Here is a 15,981-nt window from a genome sequence, read left to right on the forward strand (position 1 = left end):
TATTATTATTATTTTCACAAAAAGAAAAAAAATGTTTTCCACGTTCTTGGAAAACCTATTGCCTTTCTTCTGAGGGTTTACAAACAGGTTGAGAAACGTTATTGTAAAGAAGACTGATGTAACTACTAGGAATGAGATCAAAGTTATAGGGAAGAGGAGGACTTCACATAATTTCTTATTTAATTTTATAAAATGCTCCATCGCTTTTGAAAATGAATGCTGTCCGTCTTATAGTAGTATCTGAACTACATGAATTACTTAAGCAAAACATCATGGCTCTGCCTCTAACCCTTATGATGGAAAGAGAAGATGCTGCCTCTTTAAGACCATCCTCCTTTGTATTCTGGGGCTGCAGGAAGCTTGGCTTTAGGCTGCTATCCTCGTGTCCAACTACAAAGCAAAGAAAGAGGCGCTTTCCTTGTTTGGCTTCTCTGTTCCAGCAGTCACACAATGAAGCCTTGTTGTGTCAGGAACTCTGCTCTCTGAATTGGCTTTAACTAGATAGATTTGACTTCCCACTCCTAATTGGAAATCTGTAGTCCCATTAGGACACGGTACCCATTGCTTTCTATACTCCCCCCCCCCCCAAATACTATGAGCATTTTGCTAGGTACACCGATAAACCAACAACATATTTGCTGATTGGCTATACGCACTGTTGGTCTTCCACATCTGATATCCTAACAGGAGTTCCATCTTGACTCTTATTTCAAGCCAACTTAATCAGCAAAAATCCTCAGTCAAGGCATCTTGCATCTGTAATGAAGAGAATGTGCTTGAACTCCTCTAGTGGCATTTGCAGGCTGTCTTATGATGGTGGCTGCATATGCTAAAGTCTGTGTGTGCCACTGTACAGATGTAGGTCAGAGTTCTGGAATGAACTGGCTCTTTCAGCTATCACGTTCTGCCTCTTCCATGGGTTATATTTGATAGATGGAATACTCAACAAAGTTCTGATTTTTCCTAGGAATCCCGAGGCACATGCCTCCTTTATTTGCTGGACTCGTGCATCTAGGAAAGATAAATAATCTCTTTCACATGTCCTTGCTGTGGGCATAAAACCAGTAGATGCAAAGCTTTTCTACACAGAGCCCTTGTGCATAACCCTAGTATTGCTTCTAGGGTCAATCAGATTAACTATCAAAAGATTGCAGTGAGATTCGTCAAGCTGTTTCTGAAGATAGGACACAGCTGTGTGCATATGATTGCCGTCCACCACCACCTGATGCACACCTGCACATCCTAATTCACTCTGAAAAGTTGAAGCTGTTTAGGATTTTTCTGAATAATAGGATCGGATATTATCTATGATTTATAGTTGGAGCAGACTTGGCTCATTTGCAATACCAACCCATTGCCAACATCCTGATTTATATTAAACAGAGCCATTGGCCATCCTTCCTGGGATTAGCTTTCTAAACCTGCTGGTATAAATCTAGATTTGTGAAAGGAGAGAGTGATGCAGAAGCTAATGTTAGGCTGACATGCTTTATAAAAGAGAACTGAGAAAAAGCTCATGCACTTTGTAAAAAAGAATAGATGTAGCTCAGGGAGCACTTACTTTTTTGCCACCGCCTTGTCTTAAAGGCAGAAATGTCATGCAAGGACTTCATCCATTTTGTGAAATGGTGAAAATATCCATTCTGCACAGCATTATAGGAAAAATGCGCACTCATTTGGAATCTTGAGCAGGTCATTTTCCTAGGAATGTTGGATGTATCTTGAGACTTCCACATTTTCAGTGAATGTTACATGGTTTTATAATAATAGTAATGCCTTCTAATTCTTGTCCCAGGAATTACAAATCCCAGATTTGTAGCATTTGTTCTGTGTTCAAGGTTTGCCCTTAGAACTTGCGATCTAATACAGAGTTCTCTAACCTAATATGCACAATCTGATATTGCCATTTTATGTTTGCAAGAAGAAGTCATAGCCTAAGAGAGCTTGATTCTGCTTGCTGGTACAACCAAAGAACATTTTCCTTGCATATCAAATCACCATTAAGATTGTTCCAAAAGAAACATTAAAATATTTCTTCCAAAGTGCTAATATATGCTGTAGTGCTAAGTCTTAAGAATCTTTATTTTATTGTTAAAAACAGATTATGCCCAGAAGGTAATACTATAAGAAAGCATGTTGAGCAGAAAGAAATTAGTTTTACAATAAATATTTTTGGCATTTTGTGGTTGTAAGTCCAGGATCCACTTCTCATTTTCCAAAAATATTATTTTTGCTTGATCAGATAAAGAGTCTCTCTAGTCCAGTATTTTCGCGTTTAGTGGGGCCAGCCAGATGTGTCTGGGAAACTTATAAGCTCAAGGCTGAAAGATAAGTAAAATGGCTAGAATGTGTGCAAGAAGGCATATACAGTATACTACAGAGTTTTAGAGAATAATCTGGTGATAGAAGCTGCCGTGTCAGGGACTTGTCATTTCTCAAATAACAGATTGGGTCATTACATTGATCAAGAATGGACAGTCTTTGTGGACAGAGAGCTAACTTTAGGCTTCCAAGTGGTCCCACTCAACCAAGGAATGGGGCTAGAATAAAAATTAAATGTACATTCTTTTTATTTTAAATTACATTAATTAAATATCCATGTAAGAAAACTCCATGCACAGTATTTAGGAATCTTTTTCCCTTGGGTGGTATGCTTTGGATGGCCTCTCTGGAACCTACGGCTTTGGGAGGCTATCAACAATCCTGGGATGTTAGAAAATCTATATTAAGAGAACAAACTAACTATAATATTTGTGCTCTCTCACTGAATATTTGTGCTCACTGAACCTGAGTGAATGTTAAGTGTATGCCTTTCAGATGAGAAGTTTTGTGGGTGCCAATGTTTAACCCAGAATTTAGTCACCTTGGCCATGGGAGAACATTTCTGTGATAGTGTGTGTATACACCACACACATGCAACACACCTGCCCTTGGTCTAGTCTAGTGAGGAAAAAAACATGGAGCAATCTCCATGCTTCACTTATGCATTCTTGATAGTCTTTGTGCTTTCAGTCCTTTCTTTTCTACATCCCTTTGATACACAAACAACCGCTGAATTCATAGAAGTCTTTACCTCACTTTTTACTGTTATAGAGGGTACCTATAAGACTATCCAAACCAACCCCAAACCTAGAGCATAACTCTTTGTTTCACCTTGCAGTGCCAAGCGACCTGACCCCTGAGGAGTGTCAAGAATTGGAGAACATCCGTCGGCGGAAACAGGAACTGCTGGCAGACATACAGGTGTGTGAGGAAAGGGCAGGGGAGTAGAAGTTCAATTCAGGCAGGCCACAGCTCGAGTTAAAGGCCGTGTCTCTGGAGCATCTGCCTGACATTTTTAAGAGTTGCTGACAGTTAAAATAATATGGAGAGTGGCAATAGTTTGGCCGCAAATAAACAGCTTTTTGCAGAAGAGATGAAGCATTGTCAAATTAATAGGTTTTGGTATGCCCCATTTTTGACATTTTTTTACATGTTTATATTCCTCTTCCAAGATGTGCTAATCCCTGTTTTAGGATACAGAGCTCTCTCGCTCTGAATCCCTGGCACTTTTTTTCTGGCTTTTCATCCCTTTTCCCTTTGGGACTTAATTGTTTGCTATGTTGTTACGCAGTGCTAAGTTAAGCTAAATGTAAAGGTGTGCAGGTTTCCTCTCCCAAGCCTTTTTCTTTACCTTGCCCCTGAGTAACTCTTGCCTCAGACATTGTAGATTAGAGAGCCAGGGGTTCTATCTTTGGGTAAGTTTTCTTTTTTTAAAAAAAAATTAAACATTTCAATTTCCCAAAGGATTTTCTCTCTGGGTGGTCCTGAGAGTTTGTACAGTGAGGGTCTTGAGCTGTAATACTGCAGATGAGTGGACAGCCATGACTTTGATCACTTAAAGAGAGGGAGGTGCGAAATGACCAGGAGAACCAATTGAGCAGCACAGCTCCCATGTTATTCCCCCCTTCAACACACACCAAGTTCAGTCTCCATTCTGGCCTGTGAGATCTGTCAAACAAGTGAGGAGGATGTTGAGTTATCTGATTTTATTATCTCCCTTCACTCCTGTCCCCCTGTGCTTCATCTTTCTCTTGTCTTCCCTATCAGACCAAAATAGGGCCATTTTTTAAAATTTGCATTTCTCCCCTCAATAATTTGTACATTTTCAAGATGGCTTTATTGCATCCCCTGCCATTCATTGCATTATTTACTAGCCAGATAGATCTGCTTTTGGCTCTGGCAGGGGGCCCCCTGTTCCCTGTAGCAACTTGCTCCTTGGAGCTTTGCTTGGCACGGATACTCATCAAGCCCATCAGCAATAAATAAAACAGCAGCAGCGGGCTAATCACTGCCATGTGCCGGACACTTGCTAATGGGATTAGCCCAATAATTGTGTTAGCCCCGGGGATTCCTCTTCTTCCTTCCGCTGAGAGGCCAGGATGCTGGTGGTTTAGTTGGTCTCAGAGCCAAGACAGAGTCAGTTGCTTCATTTTGGCTACTTTGGCCTAAGCTTTGACTGCAGAAGATGGGCAATGAAGGAACAATGCCCCTTGGTTCATTGTCCCCCATCCCTTGATAGAAGGTTGACTCAGCCTCCCATCCTTCCGAGGTGGGTAAAATGAAGACCCAGATTGGTGTGGACAATATGCTGACTCTGTAAAATCGCTTAGCGAGGGCTGTAAAAGCACTATCAGTTTTTGCTATCAGTTTTAAAGGAGCCACAAGGGTCAGAGTGCTAGTTCTGTAGTTGTAACTGGGATATTGGGTGCTTCTAAATTTCAACTTACTATACTCTTGACTTTTAGCGGTAGCATGAATTTGGTTATTCTTTTCTATATTCTGCAAGTATAACCTTTTTTTCTCTTCCCCCTGCCCCTCCGCTGAACATTGCTAGATCTGAATTAGAAATTTGAAAAAGTTGAAGCTGGTATTAAAAGAAAGAGTTAAGCCAAGGCTGGCATAATAAAGGTTGTTCTCCATTCTGAGGTTAAAAATATACGTAACTTCCTCCCTGCTTCAAGTTAATCAAAAGCGTCACTTCATTACTTATTCCATGACTTCCCCCCTTGTTTCTTCTGTACAGCGTCTGAAAGATGAGATAGCAGAGGTCACAAATGAAATTGAGAATCTGGGCTCCACAGAAGAGAGGTGAGTCCTGATGGAGAAGTGGGAAGGTGAAATTTGGTGGCATTTCACTATTTTTGGAATGAATATTGGAAGGAAAGCAGTAATCGCTCTTCAAAAATCTTTACTCTGTTGAAAATAAATCCTGATGTTTGTGGGTATTTAGGATTATTGTTAGAAATTTTAAATGCTGCCCTATCTTACATAAGAACTTGGGTGACTAATAGCAATCAATTAGAACAATACAATAAATCCTTCATAAATAAAACCAAAAATGCCTTGCCTACTGAATTTCCTACATTCCATTTTCTAGGAATTCAGTGTCAGATTTTTAATCCAAATAACAAACATGCCATTCTATATATGCAGCACATTAGTGTTTGGTTTTTTTAAAAAAATCAACATTTTTTGGAGCTTGTCTCATGAAAATATTCAGTGACATATTACTGAGAGTTTTGCTGACTTCAATTTTCTGAGAAATGAATCTTGTTACCTAGATATGTTTGAGAGTGAATGTTCATCTTGTTATAGAAATTAGGAGTTTGCTTGTGTTTAAAGATTTTAGGTTGGGTTTTAAGGTCTTTCAGGGACATGATAACGTGTTTGTTAAGGTTTCAGTTAGCATGCAAGATGGAAAAGAGTAGGAGAGGAGAAGAGAGGAAAGGGGAGAGAAAGAAGAAAAGAAAGGAGAGGAAGGAGGGAAGGGATAGAAAGAGGAGAGAGGGTAGGAGGGGAAAGAAGAAGAGAGGAGTAGGGGAGAGGTAAGTGAAGTAGGAAAAGGAACGGAGAGGAGGAAGGAAGGAAGTAGAGAAGGGAGGGAGGGTGAAAAAGAAAAGGAAAAATAGGATGGTGATAATACAAAGTAGGTGTATAGGATGGTAAGAAAAGCAACCCAGATTGTATATTTTAATTTTGTATATGGAAAAACAAATATGTAAAAGTGATAAAGATAAATAACTATGTGAATGTATACCTGTAACTATATATGAGAATAAAATTTAAATTTTTTTAAAAAAAGAATGCAAGATGAAGGAAAAGATTAACTGTATTGCAAATAGAGATTATTACAGAAGTGGTGTCCACAGACTGTTTTGTAGCAAAGGAGACTGAGCAATCTTTTTGTGTTACCTAGGAAAAACATGCAGAGAAACAAGCAGGTGGCAATGGGGAGGAAGAAATTTAACATGGATCCTAAGAAGGTAAATGCTGCAGAACTCATTTTAACACAGCTTAACACAGGGATGTCAAACTCGCTTCATCGTCACGTGACATATCGGCACTTTCCCCCCCTTCACTAAACCGGGTTTGGCCGTGGCCAGTGTGTGGCGCTTCCGTCTGGCGGGCCGTGAGTTTGCCAGCCCTGGCTTAACACAACCCCAACACATCTGGGGTTTCAGTTAGGTAGGTCTTTTCTTGATCGTGGCGGAAGTGTGGCATTTGGGCTAAATCATATGTGGTGAGTCAGGAAATAATTTCAAACTAACTTCAGCTGCAGAATTCATTAAGTGAGTGTAAGCAAGTTATTATTATATTGATTGCAGCCTCCTCTCCAACTCCCTGCACTCCCTTGTGCTTGAAATAGATGTAATCAATTAGGATAATTTGAATTTCATGTGGAATAGCATGGCAGATGTTACAAGTTCTTATTTCTATGTTCTCGTGCAACAAATGTTTGAGAGGCTTTTTTTTTTTCTTCCCCGTCTTGCAGGGGATTCAGTTCCTCATAGCGAATGACCTTTTGAAAAATACATGCGAGGACATTGCCCAGTTCCTCTACAAGGGGGAAGGACTCAACAAGACTGCCATTGGTGACTACCTGGGTGAAAGGTAATTAACCAAGCCCCCTTAGAGGACAGAATGTATGTTAATGTTCACACACTGTTCTTCTTAATGTTAGAGAAAGGACCAAAGTCAGCAGTAGAGTACGGATAGTCCTTGAGTTGCAACCATTTTTAGTGACTGTTTGAAGTTGCAACAACACTAGGAAAAAATTATGAGTGTTTTTCACACTTAACAACCATTGCCTCATCTCCGTGGTCATGTGATCAAATTTCAGACACCTAGCAACTGGCTCAAAATGATGCAGTTGCAGGATCCCGGGGCCACGTGTTCCTCTTTTGCGACTGTCTGAAAAAGAAAGTCAATGGGAAAGCCAGATTGACTTCACAACCATGTTACTAACTAAACAACTGAAGTGATTCACTTAACAACTGTGGCAAAGTTCATAAAATAGGTCAAAACTTACTTAATGACTCAGCAACAGAAATGTTGGGCTCAGTTGTAGTTGCAAGTTGAGGACTACCTGTGTATATGTACTCAGAAAGGAGGAAATAGGAAGATCCTTCTGATTCAGGGACCCTCAGAGTAGTAACGCTAAGCCAGGGAATTTTGGGAGTTGAAGTCCACAAGTCTTAAAGTTCCCAAGTTTGGACATCCCTGCTCTAAGCTATATGGATCCATCATATAATTCTTAAGAAGGAGGTGCAAACACAGACCTTAACTATAGTTAAGCATTGTCACCTGTATATGATGTAATCGATAACAATAAATTGCTCAGTCCAGAATTTCAATGTATTTTGTTTCCTTCCCTCAGAGATGATTTCAACATCCAAGTATTACATTCTTTTGTGGAGCTGCACGAGTTTACAGATCTCAACCTTGTACAGGCACTGCGGTGAGTGACAAGAGGAAGAGATGATAATATTAGACATATGCATGTGTGTGTATCTATAGGTGTAGCTGTAGATCGTGTTTTCTTTCCCATGGTTTTGGATTAACTAGATTAACTAGCATTTTCTATGACTGTAGAGAGCCAGTTTGGTGTAGTGGTTAGAGGCACCAGACTAGAGGTTGGGAGACCATGAGTTCTAGATCTACCTTAGGCACAAGGCCAACTATGTGATTTGGAGCCTGTCAACCTTTCAATGTTGGGAAATTCCCAGCCAGGCAGGAAGGAGGAGTCAGGTGGGGAACTAGCCTTGGGTGCTTGCATAGCCACAAGAGGTATAAGCCTGACTCTACACCCTAGGTTTCATGGAACCTTATCTGGTTATTCCCAAGAAGAAGGTAAGTAGTCTGGAGAGATTCTTGTATTATAGGTAGAACACAATAAAGTTGCTGACTTGGACCCTTCACTAATGGACTCCTAATCCTAAAATTGAGGGAATGGCAAACCGCATCACACTGACTGAAAAACTGACTCAAAGGCACACATACACACAAAATCAGCATCCATGATTATACAGCATGTTGGCTGGGGCTGTGGGAGTTACTGAGGGTCTGGTAGCACTTGAAAGTCCAGATCTGCTCTGTTCCTGATGTGGCCCGTGGGTAAAGGTGTGGAAAAAGTTTGAATCCTATTTCAGCCTCAAAACAGGTTTTTCTGATCTTACCAGAAGTATGCCAATGCTTTGTTGACAATTCTGAAGCATTCCTGCCTTTGAACCAGCCTTATTTTTCACTAGCCTCAATCAGATATGCTGGGTTTGTAGAAATTCCCAGCTGGTTGCTTATGTAGGCAAGAAATTTTAAAAGTTGTATTTCCAACACTTTGCCAGGGAAAAGATGCACGGAATGTTAGTTGTGGTATCTTTCCTCACAACTGTACAGCACACAAATGGACTTGGGCTTAATTTTCATTGTCCTCACAGGCAATTCCTTTGGAGCTTTCGGTTGCCAGGTGAAGCACAAAAAATTGACCGGATGATGGAAGCATTTGCACAGCGGTACTGTCAATGCAACCCTGGTGTATTCCAGTCAACAGGTAAGTGGACAACCATCTCCAGAGGTTATGGCTGTTCCAACATTGGAGGTTTTTAAGATGATATTGGATAGCCATTTGTCTACAATGGTAGAGGGCCGTGATGGTGAACCTATGGCATGCGTGCCACAGGAGGCAGGCAGAGCCATATCTGCTGGAATGCAAGCCGTCACCTCCAGCACGCATATGCGTGCCTGTTAGCACCTCTCCATTAAATAATTAGGAAAGAAAGACCATGAGACTCCATGTGTGGAAATCAAGTGTACTTTTACTAATTAAAAATGATTAAAGGCATAGCGAAGCGAAATCTGAATATTTAGGCGTGAAAGCGATTGATATATAGAATACCCCATTCCCCACCCCTTGGCATCACAGTTACAGTCCAATCATAATTCTCCCAAGTGTCAGGTGCGAGATAACTTCAAAAGGCATCATGAAGATGGAATGTCGGTGCCGTTAGTCCTGGCGGGAAACTCCCACGCATGTGCAGTCCGATCAACTGGTGAACTCCAGAACCTTCCTCCAGCACAATGAGTAACCCCTCCCAAATACCATTCCCCCCCTCCCCGTTTCATGGCAGCTGAAGCAACAGCAAAGCAGAGGCTGACAGTGCCAGGTAGCTGATTTTCAGCCTTCTGGAAGGCTGGGAGAGGCAGTTTTCACCCTCCCCATGCTTCAGGAAAGCCTCCAGAGCCTGGGGAGGGCGAAAAACAGAGCCAACAGGCTTGTTGGGCCCCTTTTTCACCCTCCCCGTACTTCAGGAAAGCCTCCGTAGCCCGGGGGGGGGGGGTTGTGCACGCATGTGCAGGGTGTGTGTGTCAAGTAAGCTCCCATTACTCGTCCCACCTTCTGCCAACCTAACAGTTCGAAAGCATGTAAAAATGCAAGTAGAAAAATAGAGACCACCTTTGGGAAGAAGGTAATAGCGTTCTGTGCTCCTTCAGTGTTTAGCCATGCTGGCCACATGACCATGGAGATGTTTTTGGATAGTGCTGGCTATTTGGCTTTGAAACGGAGATGAGCACCGCCCCCTAGAGTCAGGAACGACTAGCACATATATGCGAGGGGAACCATTACCTTTACCTTACCTTGAGTTACTTATAAAAATATTAAATGCGGGATATAAATAAATATGGTAGCTGGCAGTATTTTAGGTAAAGTGACCCCAATTGGCTTAGAGTTTCAAAATATTTTAAAGGTCAAGTTGGGCTTCTCAAGTAGTCCTCAACTTACAACCATTTCTTTAATGCCCATTGGAAGTTGCAACAGCACCGAATAAAGTGAGTTACAAGCAGTTCCATTTACAACCGTTGCAGCATCCCCATGGTTATGTGATCAAAACCAGGGCACTTGGCAATGGGCTGCAGTATCCTGGGGTCACATGATTGTCATTTGCAATCTTCCCAGCTGGTTCTTGACAAGCAAAACCAATGGGGGAAGTTAGATTGGTTTAACAATTGTGTAATGCAGTGATTCACTTGATCATGACAAGAAAGGTTTTAAAATTGTGTTGTCTCGTTCAACAACTGACTTGCTTAGCTATGGAAATTCTAGCCCCCAATTGTGGCCATAAGTAAAAAACTATCTGTAGGCTCTAATTTGGATTTGATCTTGTGTAACCTGAACTATGTTCCCAAATGGGCTTGAATCCCCTGTTCCTTTTTCTTTCTGTCCCAGATACCTGTTATGTGCTTTCTTTTGCCATAATCATGCTGAATACCAGTTTGCATAATCCCAACGTGAAGGATAAACCCACTGTGGAGCGATTCATCGCTATGAACCGTGGCATCAATGATGGCGGGGACCTACCTGAGGAATTGCTCAGGGTGAGTTTTGTGGGAAGAGAACAGACTGAAATGCTGTGTGTAGGCCATAATGGAGAACTCGGTGGGTGTGGTGAATCACCGCAATAGAGGGCCTTCTGTCTGTCTATCTGCCTGGCAGGCTCACCAAGGACCCAGGAATAGGTCAGGGTTGAGCCTACCTTGGTCTTCCCAGTATCTCCTGCTCAAATATTGAGCTTCCATAATGCAGTCATGGTTCTTGGGAAGTAGAAACTGCACTAGTGCAATATTGAAAAGGTGGCACAGAACCTTTCCGTGGAAGTGATCCCCCACATGTTTCTCCTCCCTCACACCAGAATCTCTATGAGAGCATAAAAAATGAGCCCTTCAAAATCCCCGAGGATGATGGCAATGACTTGACGCATACCTTCTTTAATCCGGACCGTGAAGGCTGGCTTCTGAAGCTTGGTGAGTGTGTGTGTGTCTGCACGAGGCAAGACCTGACCAACAAGGAGCAGGGCTGCTGATGGTGTGGCATGGGCTGCAGGGAGCATGGAGCTCAGCAGGAGTCTCTTTGCATGGGGCTCGGTGGCCACAGTCCAGCACAAAGGACCAGCTATACAACCTGAAAGCTTCTCATTGTCTTTTCTTGAACAGCGTACCCAGTGAGGAGGGCCTTGGTTGCAGTGCTCAGGAACTTCCTATGGCTCTCTTAAGTTGGCTTGGCCAACCAATTCTTACCAAAATTGGGCAAAATAATGTACTTAGGAAGAAAAAAAAGGCAGGTTACTTGAGTCCCAGGAATGGCAGATGAATCTAGTTCCAAAATGCGCACCTACAACCACCTACAGAGAAGCTGAAGACTTATATATGGTCCCTAGCTTCTCACTTTCATTTTTCAGACTCGTCTCTGGCATCACTGCACGCATAGCAGCTCTGCACTCACTGACAGGTCAAACTAGGATGCATTCACCAGCTCTCCTTCTGCAGCTCTTGGCTCCCTCTTCACGTTTACTCAAACCTGGTTTTTTTTTTAATTGCCAGGATTTGGCTCGAAAAATCTTCCGGGCTTCTTTAAGGAACAGGTGGTTGCCTAGGTCCCCCCCCCACTCTCTTGTAGGAATATTAAATCACCTGAAATCTGAAAATCAAATCTGAAAATGGAATTCTCCTAAATAGTCAAACTTGTAATTGCTGAATCTGAACTGAATTAAATTCATGAAATTATTCTACATATGTAACTTTTCATACTTTGCTTTGAGCCAGAGAGAAGACATACACTCATCTAGCTTTGATGTCCAAAATAAGATCTGATTCTAAGTCCACACTTTTTCTGCCCCTCTTCTTCTGTTTCTTTCAATCAAGGCATGCAAAAAACTATTATGGAACCTGGAGAGTAGACTGATAAGTGTGTCAGTAATACATACCGGTAGTTGTACAGTAGTAATATAATTGAGTACTACTGCAAGTGCACATAATAACTACATTTTCCTATATAATCATAATATAAGATTAATACATTTTGTAATTACAGTAATTGCAATAAGGTTTGTCTTAGCTCGTTAGCAAATGATCCAGACATGTGATGGGAATAGAAAAGCTATGGTGCTTTAGGAGTTAGATTCAAAATTTCTTCTCCACTAACTAGCCTCTATAGCCAAAGGATGATGGAGCTGTAGTCTATCTGTATCATGTCTGCTCAATGAATAATAAGCATTCCATTTAAATCAGAGGTCTTCAAACTTGGGAACTTTAAGACTTGTGGACTTCAACTCCCAGAATTCTCCATAGCTGGCTGGAGAATTCTGGGAGTTGAAGTCCACAAGTCTTAAAGTTCCCAAGTCTGGGGACCCCTGGTTTAAATAGTCGCACAGTTGAAAATCTGATAGCTTTCAATTGCACAGCAAACACCAGAAATCTCTTCCATTTTCAGTTTTACAATTCCTAAAAATGTATTGAAAAATATTTCACTGGACTTGGAGTAGCTGCACGAAAGGAATTTAAAGTGCCTTCTGAGCAAGCACCGTGTTTCCCCGAAAATAAGACAGGGTCTTATTTTCTTTTGACCCCCCCAAATTTTGCTTGGGTCTTATTATCGGGGGAGGGCTTATTGGTTTGGGGTTGCCAGGTGGCTGCTCTCTTGCAAGTGGGCGTCCGAAGAGCTGGGCCCAGGGGGCAAACGGCTGTGTTGCGCTGTCGCAGCAGCGCAACAAACCCGCCATGAGGTGACCACGCTCATGAGCAGCTGCCAGCAACGCCCTTTTCCAGCCAGGCAGAGCACCACTCACCAACCCAGTAATATCCCAAAGACGCTAAGCCATGTGGCACTCTTCTGGGAGTGGCCGCTCGGAAGACTCGGCAGCGGATCTCCGGAGTATGGAAGCTGGTTATGCTCGGAGCATGGCGGCGGCGGTGGCAGTGGGGTGGTTGCGGCGCCCTGGCCCAGCCCTTCAGGGAGAATTGGGCATGGTGAGGCAGGGAGGCACACAAGCTGGAGGCAGAACAAGTGCTCGTGCAACCTCTCTTTCTAGCCGGGCAGAGCGCCACGTGGCTTAGCGCCTTTGGGATCAGTGAGTGGCGCTCTTCCCGGCTGAAGCGGGGCATTGCCGGGCAGCTGCTCATGAGAGCAGCTGCCCGGCAACCCCCCGCTCCAGCTGGGCACAGTGCCACCCACCAACCTAGCAGTATCCCAAAGGCGTCAAGCAATGTGAGCGCCTTTGTCCCCCCAGCTCCTGTGGCTTTGTGCCTTCGGGATATCGCTAGGTTGGTGAGTGGCGCTCTGCCTGGCTGTAGGGGAGGTTGTCCAGGGGGCTTATTATTGGGGGAGGGTGTATATTTTTGCCCACAGGAAAAATACGGCATGGTCTTATTATCAGGACATGTCGTAATTTCGGGAAAACACGGCATGTTTAGCTCGCTTGACATTTTGAAGAATAGCTGCAGTATTTGGGCAGAACTATTAAGCTGCATATGCAGAAGAACTAGAGTTTGTTATGGCTCAGAATAAAAATTTAAGGCTGTTTGGTTGGCTACATGCTGACCCAGTTCTAAAGAGGTTCTTCACATTGAGGAGGTTAAGCAAGTAGAGGCAACTGAGGGACAGCACAACTTTGTCACCTTCTTTCTGCAAGATGGGTGGCTATATAAATTTGATGAATCCATAAAATTATAGTCATATTGACTATCAGAATAAGACAATGTCTATTATTAGTTGTTTTTGTGCTTCCCCTTAGATATAGAAGTGACCATGGTTTAGGGTAGATTCTTGCCATCTAGTCAAGAGAGGTTGATTGAAACAAAAGAAATGAGGATTTAGAAGTGAAATGCAATTTTCAACATTTAATATTCCATTTCAGGAAACAAATTTACTTCAGTTCCAAAGGCAGAATGTTTTGTTGTTTGCATTTCAACTTCTATGGCAACTGTTTTAAAAAATATGTCTCAAATTGTGACCGTATTAATGCCAAGAACCCCAACATTGTACCTGACACCCAATTCTGCAATCCCCATCATTGTAGGTCAAATCTTTTTAGAATTGTCATGATTATGTCTATTCAGTGACATCATTTAAAAAAAGAGAACTGCAGCATTGTGCAATTCAGGAAAATGTGGCTAAGAGCACAGCAAAGAAGGGGAGACTGAGGTTTGCCCTGTAGAGACAGGAAAATTGGGAGGGGGTTTCCATTATTCATCCAGAGGGAGACACGAGGCCTCTTTGCTGTGTTCCAGAGGGGAGGGTTGAAGGAGGTGGAGGTAACAGGAGAACAAAGGTGGATCAGGTAGGCCCACTGGCCTTGACTGTGTGGGATATAACCCTGGTTTTCTCCACATATGGCTGTTCTTTGGCTGAATCCTTTGGCCCTTGATGATGCATGCTGCCCTTCCCATCCCACTCCTAGAGGTCTCCTGGCTCCAGGCCATTTTAACACCCCCACCACTGCCTTGGTACTAAAATCACTAACTCCTCAGTCAACTGTTTGTGTGGCAAACACATTCATGATATGGCCAATGGCAAGAATTAATCCAGAGAGGTGAACCTTTCTATCAAGCATCCCAGCGGCTGCTGCATTCATGGCCTTGGCATGCTGGTAGCCCCAAAAATGTATCGGTCCTTTTTTTTTTTTTTTTTTTGTATTAAAGTAGGAGATATGTTGACTCCCTTTAAGGAGAGCTCTCCCTCCCTCCTTTGTCCCTTTTGCTCAAAAATGTTTAGCTTGGGCGGTGCCCACTGCTGACTGCAATTGAAATGTGCACGAAGGGCAAATTTTAGTCCTTTGTTTTTTAATTTTCTTTTTCCCTCATTTGTATGTTTCCATGATTTTGGCTCTGCCTTTCCCTGCCCCCAAACTTCAGGAGGTACGTACCCCCATATCTCCTTGCTAGCTTTGCTGGGGCCGAGGCCGTGCTGCAGTGCTTGCTTGTTTTTTCTGTTCTCTTTTATTTTTACTTGCTGCTGATGTTTCTCGTATTGCTATTGTTGCCACCATTGCTAATTGGCTGCACAGTCCCTGGGGAACTGGGGTGGGGTGGGGGAGACGTGGGATGGTGGGGGGCAGAGGTGGGGAGAGGAAGTGCTTGTGTTCTGCTAGGCACGAAACGGAGAGAGAAGATGGAGCAGTGACTTTCCCAAACCATGATTCGGGTAGCTATCCTCTTCATCCTGCTTTTCTAAAATTCACATTGATCTTGCTGGATGTCTTCTGTGAGAGTATGGCAAGTTCTAAAGTCCTGAAGTATTTCGTGTTGTCAAAACTAGGCCTGGGTGTGGGTTTGAGCTTCCAGGGGGACAGGAGCTACCCTCTTTCCCTGAAAATAAGACCTCCCTGGATAATAAGGCCAATCAGGCTTTTGAGTACATGTGCTAAAAAAAGCCCTCCCCAAAAACAAGCCCTTTCCAAAAATATTGCAACAATGCAGTAGCCATGAGGTGACCATGTTTGCCACCTCCCAAAAATAATAAGACCTCCCCAAAAATAAGGCCAAGTACTTATTTCAGGGGTCAAAATAAAATAAGACCCTGTCTTATTTTGGGGAAAACACGGTAGGAAGGGCATGATAGGGCTTGGGGAAAAAACCCTCTTCCTCCTGTGGAATAGGTTGCTTCTCTTGCTTTAGGAAGCCCACATCCCTTTGGAAGTATTCAGGGTTACAATTTGATAGCAGAGAATATGGATATATCTGCATAATATTTTCAGTAATACTAATTTTTAAATAATACTTTAAAAAAAAGGAAAGAATTGAAAGAGGGCAAATTTAAATATCTCCAACCCCATTAAAAAAAAGAGTGGGGAGAACTCACAATTGTCAGCTTCTCTCTTTTTTTCAACCTCG

The 15,981-nt window shown here is 42.7% G+C and overlaps 1 protein-coding gene across 2 annotated transcripts in view; it reads left to right on the forward strand.

Annotated features, from left to right (window-relative positions):
• The window catches only part of CYTH1 (cytohesin 1), an 84,651-nt gene that overhangs the window by 57,434 nt on the left and 11,236 nt on the right, over nucleotides 1–15,981 (forward strand). Inside the window, exons 2-9 of one of the 2 annotated variants that reach the window (XM_032210524.1) lie at nucleotides 3,161–3,243; nucleotides 5,066–5,130; nucleotides 6,239–6,305; nucleotides 6,815–6,933; nucleotides 7,700–7,780; nucleotides 8,757–8,869; nucleotides 10,544–10,692; nucleotides 11,007–11,118. In XM_032210524.1, coding sequence (XP_032066415.1) covers nucleotides 3,161–3,243; nucleotides 5,066–5,130; nucleotides 6,239–6,305; nucleotides 6,815–6,933; nucleotides 7,700–7,780; nucleotides 8,757–8,869; nucleotides 10,544–10,692; nucleotides 11,007–11,118 — 789 coding nt within the window. Of the gene's footprint in view, nucleotides 1–3,160; nucleotides 3,244–5,065; nucleotides 5,131–6,238; nucleotides 6,306–6,814; nucleotides 6,934–7,699; nucleotides 7,781–8,756; nucleotides 8,870–10,543; nucleotides 10,693–11,006; nucleotides 11,120–15,981 lie in introns of both variants that reach the window. The other variant, XM_032210525.1, reaches the window with a different exon arrangement.

The sequence above is a fragment of the Thamnophis elegans genome, chromosome 2 (genome assembly GCF_009769535.1).
Source record: "Thamnophis elegans isolate rThaEle1 chromosome 2, rThaEle1.pri, whole genome shotgun sequence".
NCBI lineage: Eukaryota > Metazoa > Chordata > Lepidosauria > Squamata > Colubridae > Thamnophis > Thamnophis elegans.